An 8580-nucleotide genomic window follows, 5' to 3' on the forward strand; every position below is an offset into this window, starting at 1 on the left:
TCGTTGTTGCGGCTGTTGTTGTTGCGGCTGTTTTTGTTGCGGCTGTTGTTGCTGTTGTTGTTGCTGTTGTTGTTGTAGTTTTTCAGATGTTATTTGTAGTTGTAGTTGTTGTTGATCGTGGATTTTTTCAACGATTTTCGGCTGTTTTTGTTGTTGGTGATTCTCATTGACAGGAAACCCATTTTCATCTTTTATTAAGGAATCTCTGGGTAGTATAAGTTGTTGTTGTTGTTGTTGATGTTGTTGTTGCTGATGTTGTTGTTGTTGTTGCAAGTTTACTTCATTCTTGCCATCCAAATTGAATTTTCCAAAAAATCCATCTAATCCGTCACCTCCATCAATTTTGTTAGCCTGAAAGATTTTTTCTCGGTCATTTTTCTTTCGAACATCAGCTTCTTGTTGCTGCTGCTGTGGTTGTTGTAGTTGCTGCTGTTGTAGTTGCTGTGGCTGTTGTAGTTGCTGCTGCTGTTGTAGTTGTTGTGGCTGTTGTAGTTGCTGCTGCAGCTGCTGTTGCTGTAGGTTCCCTCGTTCTTCAGCAAATGAGTGCATCTTAGTTGCGCTAACTCCAAAAACAACACCTCCCACATCGACAACGACATCTTCAGATTTCTCGTCGCGAACTTCCCCAGATGAGTGAATTTCACCAAACATCTCGACATTTTCTGTTCCCGCTTCATCAAATTTTTCAGTATTTCCCGCCAAATCTAATTTTTCCGCATCAATTTGTTTCCATTTTTCGTCTTCTCCCTTCAAGTTTGGATCCAAAAACTCATCCAATCTATCATTTGTAAATTTTATCTTTTCACCATAGCTACCAGCAACAACTTTACCTTCACCATTATCAGCATTATCCCGGAAGGTTTTAGTATAATTATCCTCATGTATATCATCTTTTTTATCAAGATACGGAATGGTTGTATCCTCTTCCCTTTCATCATCATGATCCTTTATATCCTCTATGAGAATTACACCAGTTTTGGAGTCATGATGATAAGTTTTTTCATCAGTGACGTCATTGTCGTCAGTTTTCCGGTTGCCGCCATGTTGACGCGTGGCGTCATCCTTCTCATCATCATCATCATCTATTCCTCGATCGTCACCCTCATCATCATCATCTTGGTCGTCTTCGTCTTCATCATTGTTGGTTGTTAAATTATTATAGATAAATTTTTTGTTGCTACTACTTGAAAAGAAATATTGAAAAATATTAAAAAATAAAATACCATTAATATTAATAATTATAACAATAATAATTGTAAATAATATTAATTGAATTAATCAATCAATTAATTAAGTTAATGAATAAGCTGGTTAATCAATGCTTAACCGACACCCCGAACATTAAGCAAACTTCAAACTAAAAATGATAAACATCATTACTTATATTATATATTATTATTACTCTAATTATATTATCACTATAATTATAATTATAATAATAGTTATTATTAAATAATATAAACAGTTTTAAACCAATTAAATAAAATAAAGCCCCACTACCTTCTACAACAAAATTAATTTAAATTAATTCCTCAACTCTGTGTGTGTGTGCGTGCGTGTGCGTGTGTGTGCGTGTGTGTGTGCACATTTATACCTGCTCTATACCCATAAATCTGTGTATTTTTACACCTATATCCCATCTCAACGAGATATAACTTACGTGCTTATTCTAAATTTTTTATGGGTTTTTTTTTAATCTTCAGACGCCACTTTCAAATCAGACTTTTATAAAAATAATTTTAGAGATATTATTATTGTTATTATTATTTATTATTATTATTATTTAATACTATTATTATTGTATATTATATTTTTCTTATTAATTCTTCCTTGATTAGTTTTCAAAGTCTTCAGCAGCAACACGCACACATTGCATGTGATTGGTGGGGATCGGTTTGCATTCGAACCTTGTCACTACGATATCACAGTCAGATTGGCAGGCAGGCAGGCTTAACAATTAGACCATCCTAGCGTTCGTTACAACATTGAAATAGAATTATGCTTTCACGTAGACATACTATGCCTACAAAATTACTCCAACTAAAAGGTTTAAAAAAAATTATAATATAATCAATCTAACTCTCACCTTGATCCTTGCTATCTCTCTTCTTATCATCATCCATGTTATCATCATTATCTTTATCATCTAAGTGCCTATATGTACATATATATTATATATATTTATATGTATATGTATTTATGTATATATATGGCAAATATTGATTTATTTTAATCACAGCTGTACTCAAGTATGTACCTATGTATGTATGTTTGTTTGTTTGTATGTATGTTTGTATGTATGTATGTGTGTCTGTTTGTATGTATGTAAGGATGTATGCTTGTATGTATGTATGTATGCATGTATGTATATATATTGTATTGTATTGTTTTTTTGTATGTATGTATGTATTTATGTATGTATGTATCATAATTGTATAATATGTATGTATGTATGTATTGTTTGTTTGTATGTGTGTATGTATGTATGCAATAATTGACATATTTATGGGAAAACCCATATTGTATTGAAGTCTCGTACTCCCATTGGGATATCAGAATGGAAGAAAGAATGTAGTAATGATGACGGTGATGACGGTTAAGAAGAAGAAGAAGAAGAAGAAGAAGAAGAAGAAGAAGAAGAAGAAGAAGAAGAAGAAGAAGAAGAAGAAGAAGAAGAAGAAGAAGAAGAAGAAGAAGAAGAAGAAGAAGAAGATGATGATGATAATGTTTATGAAGATGGTGATGGCGACGATGATGATGATGACTAATAACTTACATTTAAAAATTTACTATTATTTCTGTCACTACTACTTCTATTCATATTATTACCATTATTATTATTATTATTATTATTATTATTATTATTATTATTATTATTATTGTTGTTGTTGTTGTTGTTGTTGTTGTTGTTGTTGTTGTTATTATTATTATTATTATTAGCGACATTTTATAGCGTTAATTTTTTAAAAAGAAATTTTTCCTAACATTCGTTTGCAATTAGCGTAATTAAATTAGCTAAGTTGACTTAATGGGATTGTGCTATAATCATGATTATTATACACAGACATACACACAGATATAGACACAGACATAAACAAAGACATACACACAGACATAAACACAGACATACACATAGACATAAAGACAGACATACACACAGACATAAACACAGACAATTGAACATTGACTGACATACGGACTGACACATAAAACAGTTAACACAAAGCCACAAACACACAAAGCCACAAACGAAAAAGCTAATAATCAAACATACACACAGACATACACACATACATTTACATAGAAAAACAAGCAAGCACAGACAGACAGAAAGACAGAAAGATAGACAAACAAACATAGCCATTATTAGCATAGAAAACAACTACTTCGTTCAGCATTTGCATACATCAACCATAAAAATGGCTAGACCGAAGAGACATCAGCGGAAATAAAAACTATTACTATTACTTTTTGCTGCTACTACTACTACTATTACTACTACTACTGCAGCTACTACTACTACTACTGCAGCCACTACTGCTACTGCTGCTACCACTGGAAAGATTTTTTTAAGAGGTCAATACTAATAAACTTTAAATAACATTTAACCTAATAACAGTATTTACATCAAAAACAACAACAACAACAATATTAACAACAATAATGATATTATTATTATTATTTTTACTATTATGATAATTATCAAACTAATAACAACAATATCAAACTTTTTAAATCCGAAAAGCTTGGAGAGCTTGTTAGATCCGAGAATCCCTTTGTACACCTCTTTTTTGTTCTCCTCTATGGGTTTTTTGTCAAGTTCTTTCACGATGTCAACCTCATCTACAATAATATTAATAATAATTATAATAATTAGTATAATTATAATAATTATAATTAAAATAATAATATTGATAATAATAATAACGCAAGAGTGCATCCTACCTTTAGTTTTCTTATCTTTAGTAGGCGAGTCATCTGAGGTGGTGGCCATCTCGGGAGAGTCGTCGCTCTTTACGATGTCGAGAGATGACGTCGAATTGCTCGGGTTTGAATCCAGGTTGGAGAGTCTGTTTTCGTCGTCGTCGTCGCTCGTAGTTGTGGCGCTTTTCTGGACGACGATGTTTATCATGTCCGGAGACGTTATGTTGATCATAGATGGAGGTTGTGGCAATGGTTTTGCTGCTGCTACTGCTGCTACGCTTGTGGCTGCAATTTGGTGCTGCTGTTCGTCATCAGATGGTTGATATTCCTGGATTATATTCCCGCCTTTTTCCAATTTAAGATCTTCACCGGAAACAGTAGTAGCACCCTCAGCTTCCTTGGCTCCTGCTCCCAAATCTTTAGAAGTTCGTTTCATCATTCCAAACAGGCTAAATCCTTCTCCAATTGATTTACGCTTTTCGGTTTTGTTATTATCGTTGTTGTTGTTTTCCGACTTGATGACGTCATCTTTAGTGGGAGTTATCTTGTCGTCGCCACTATCTTTGGATGACTTCCGCCTGCCGAAAATAGCTCCGAACGAGCTGGGTTTTTCCGGCGCGGGTTTTTCCACGTGTTTTTCCAGATGCGTTTCTTTATCGTGTTCGTCGTCATTTTCAATTTTTGGTTTCTCAACGGCGGCTAATAAAAGATAAGTTGATAACTCTTTGACTTTTTCCTTTTCATCTTTCTCCTTATCTTTGTGTGGTTCATGCTGCTGCTGTAGCTCGGAGTGTGGTTCTGTCTTGACGATGTGTTTTTTCTCGGACGGAGACAAGGCTTTTTTCAGTTTGGACGTCAGTTTATCTAAGAACGATGTCTTTTTTATAAGTACCGTTTGGCCCGTGTTTTCATCGTAGCAGAGTTCGGCTTCTCCAGTCAGTTCTTCCATGTGTGATTCGACGATTTCGCGAAGTTTTGGACTTTGTGGCGATTCAGGTGGCGAGGACTGGTCAGTAGAGTGGTGTTCAGTTTGGTCATCTTTTTGTGGCTCTGTTTGTTTCAAAAGTTGTTCATTGTGTCCTTCTTTCTCTTTGGAAGTGTCCAGTTTTTCTGAATCAATGTTTTCTTCATGTTGTGTTTCTACAGAGAGTCTATCAACTTTTTGTTCTTCCAATAATTCTACTTGTTTTTCTAATTCTTTAACTTCATTTTCATGCTGATGTTGTTGACCTGACCTTACTACACCATCATCGTCTTCATTATTCTTAAGTTTTACACCACCATCAACATTCGCTTCGTCTTCTCCCGTTATTAAACATTTATCACCTGGTATCTTTTCAATGCCAGGGGTTCTTTTTAAAACCTTTGCGTCAACATCAGTGGCCATTTTTTCACTAATTTCACCTGATAAATCAATTGCAATGTCTTCAGTTTCGTGTCTTTCTAACGATAATGAATCATTTGTTTGTAACGTTGGTTTTGTGTCAGTCATAGCAGCAGCAGATGCAGAAGTAGTTGTTGTAGTAGCTGCTGCTGCAGTAGTAGTAGTGGAAGTAGTAGTTGGCGTTGCCGAATCTGTTGAGGCAGGCTAAAATGATGAGTGATTGTTTTATTAAAGTTGTTGGATATGTGTCAAATTATTTGAATTTGTTCGTTTTTCATTCGTTCGTTTATTCCTTTGTTCATTCATTTTGTCATTCAATCATTCACTTATTCATTCATTCATTTGTTTATCATTCATTCATTCATTCATTCACTTCATTTACTTTTGCGGCATCTTCAGATTTGACTCGTTTCATTATAGTGTCAATTCTCTTTAGGAAAAAAAATTGAATGAATGAACGAACGAATGAATGAATGAATGAATAAACGAATGAATGAATGAATGAATGAATGAATGAATGAATGAATGAATGAATAAATAAATGAATAAATTATCATTATCGTCGTCACCTTCTTTCTGTCCATTCTTTCTTCTTCATCTTTTTTCAATTTCTCCACTCTCTCCCTCTCCTTGATTTCGTTCTTTGAATTTGAAATATAATTAATTTCAAATAATAATAACAATATTAATTAAAAAATAAATAAATAATAATAAACAATAATAATAAATAATAAAAACAATAATATATAATAAATAATAAAAATTCAATTTCCCTTTAACGCTATAACTACAAGACATACATCTAAAGCAGAAACACAAATCTTTATTTTTAAAATAAAAACTCATATAAATTGCCGACCTCTCGTTCGATCTTTCTTTCATTCACTTCCTCATTCATTCATTCATTCATTCATTCATTCATTCATTCATTCATTCATTCATTCATTCATTCATTCATTTATTCATTCATTCATTCATTCACTCATTCATTCATTCATTTAAAAAAAATAATACATTTTAAAATTTATTGAAAAACAAATTTTTTTTATTGATTTTGAAAATTAAAAAAAAAATGTGTTCACCCAAACAAACCTCAATCTCAATAGAAGCAGTCATCGATGTTTCAGACGCTAATGACGTCACTGCGGCTACTACGTCATCAGCTACTTCATCAGCCACTTGATCAATTTCACTTTTGTTTGTTTTTCCTTCCCCATATTTCTTATCTTCACCCTCGAACACTATCCCATCTTTATCATTCGTGATTGAATTTTGAATGGCACCATCTACAGAAGCGTCCATAGCTACTACTACTACTACTGCTGCTGCTGTAGCTGCTGAGTCATGAGCTGTGGTAGTAGCTGCTGTAGCTGCTTTTGGAGCTGCTGAGATGTTACGATCGATGAAATTTTCGTCCTTTTTACCTTTTTTCTCAGTAGCAGCTGTTCTTATTTCTTTTTTCGTAGTTTTTTGTTTTTCATGCCTTGAAAAGTTCTCTCTGGAGATTTCAGATGAAAAATATAAGAGGAGATGTCTTACTATAAGTTATTTTGAAGTGAAAATACTGTTTTGGTATGAGTAATTTAGTATAATTTTAATCTATCAGACTGATATTTTTTAATGTATTTATTATATTCTTTCGTTAACAAATGAATGAAGAGATTGTTCTTAGGTGTTTATTTGAAAAAAATGCTTCATTTCGTAATTTAGTATACAATAACAGTTGTTAATTTTATGGTTATTAGTAGTAGTAGTAGTAGCAGCCGTAGTAGTAGTAGAGTAGTAGTAGTAGTAGTAGTAGTAGTAGTAGTAGTAGTAGTAGTAGTAGTAGTAGTAGTAGTAGTAGTAGTAGTAGCAGCAGCAGCAGCAGTAGCAGTATATCATCCTCATCATCATCATCCTCATCATCATCATCATCTATAGAGGGTTCGTTTTTATTTATAGGATGATTCATCAATGTAAACATGACAGCCGAACGCGTTGGTCGTCATCATCATCGTCGTCATCGTCATCTTTTTAATCATAACCACATCCTCTTCATAATCGTCATCATAATGACAGTAGAGACAATGAAATTAACTACTTACTACTATTACTGCTAAGAACAAAAGCAACAGCTAAAACAACAACAACAATAATAATAATAATCATAATTTTTAACTTATTTCACTAACATTAAAGCCACTTTGTCGTCGGCCAGTTTCTCGCCATTCTTCAGCGATTTTTTTTTTGCGGCGCCCATCTTGGAATCTTCTTTTATATCTTTGGTCGTTTTACGGGCCACTGACAATTTAGCAGCGGCAGTAATAGTAGTAGTAGTAGTGGTGGTTGCTGCAGCAGTAGTAGTAGTAGTGGCAGTGGTGGTAGTAGTAGTGGTGGAGGTATTTTCGATATTTGAAGTTGGTGTTGGCGATTTCTTAGCTGACTTTTTTGTCTTTGCCTCAATTACTTTGGTCTGCGTTTATGTGGAATTTAAAATTACTATTAAAAAAGAATGAAAAAATGAGAGAAAGAGAGAGAGAGAAAAAGGGAGGAGCAGAAAAAGGTAGAGAGAGAGAGAGAGAGAGAGAGAGAGAGAGAGAGAGAGAGAGAGAAAGCGCAAGAAGGACAGAAAGGTATAGACGGGAGATAGGAAATAGGATGGTAAAGACGCCAATCAAAAAAAAGAATTAGAAATTGAGAAAGAGAGAGAAAAGAGAAAGAGAGAGAAAAGTGAGAGAGAGGGAGTAGAAAATAGAGAGCACTTGAAATTAACTAATGAGAAATAAAATCAGAAAGAGAGATATTGAGGATTAAAAGTAAGGGTATGGTGGCAGATGATAAAACAAATTGAAGCAATGTAGACTGGGTTGCATGTATGTATGTATGTTTGTATGAATGTTTGTATGTATGAATGTATGTTTGTATGTATGTATGTTTGTTTGTATGGAAGTTGGTATGTATGTTTGTATGGATGTTTGTATGTACGTATGCATTGGACCTGACAACAGTGATTTATTTAATCGCTATGTCGATCGATTCTTGAAGGAACATGTGCACATATGGGTTTGTTTGTATGTTTGTGTGTGTGTGCATTTGTATGTTTGTATGTATGTATGTATGTATGTATGTATGTATGTATGTATGTATGTATGTATGTATGTATGTATGTATGTATGTATGTATGTATGTATGTATGTATGTATGTATGTATGTATGTATGTATGTATGTATGTATGTATGTATGTATGTATGTATGTATGTATGTATGTATGTATGTATGTATGTATGTA

The 8580-nt window shown here is 33.4% G+C and overlaps 1 protein-coding gene across 1 annotated transcript in view; it reads right to left on the reverse strand.

Annotated features, from left to right (window-relative positions):
• Window positions 1–5669: 5669 nt before the first annotated feature.
• Window positions 5670–8580, reverse strand: part of HELRODRAFT_179723 (hypothetical protein) — a gene marked incomplete at both ends in the record, with an annotated part of 6563 nt that continues 3652 nt past the window's right edge. Inside the window, 4 exons of the mRNA XM_009028529.1 lie at window positions 5670–5738; window positions 5878–5949; window positions 6401–6806; window positions 7483–7763. Of these exons, the coding sequence (XP_009026777.1) occupies window positions 5670–5738; window positions 5878–5949; window positions 6401–6806; window positions 7483–7763 (828 nt within the window). The remainder of the gene's footprint in view (window positions 5739–5877; window positions 5950–6400; window positions 6807–7482; window positions 7764–8580) is intronic.

Source organism: Helobdella robusta (genome assembly GCF_000326865.2).
Source record: "Helobdella robusta unplaced genomic scaffold HELROscaffold_56, whole genome shotgun sequence".
Taxonomy (NCBI): domain Eukaryota; kingdom Metazoa; phylum Annelida; class Clitellata; order Rhynchobdellida; family Glossiphoniidae; genus Helobdella; species Helobdella robusta.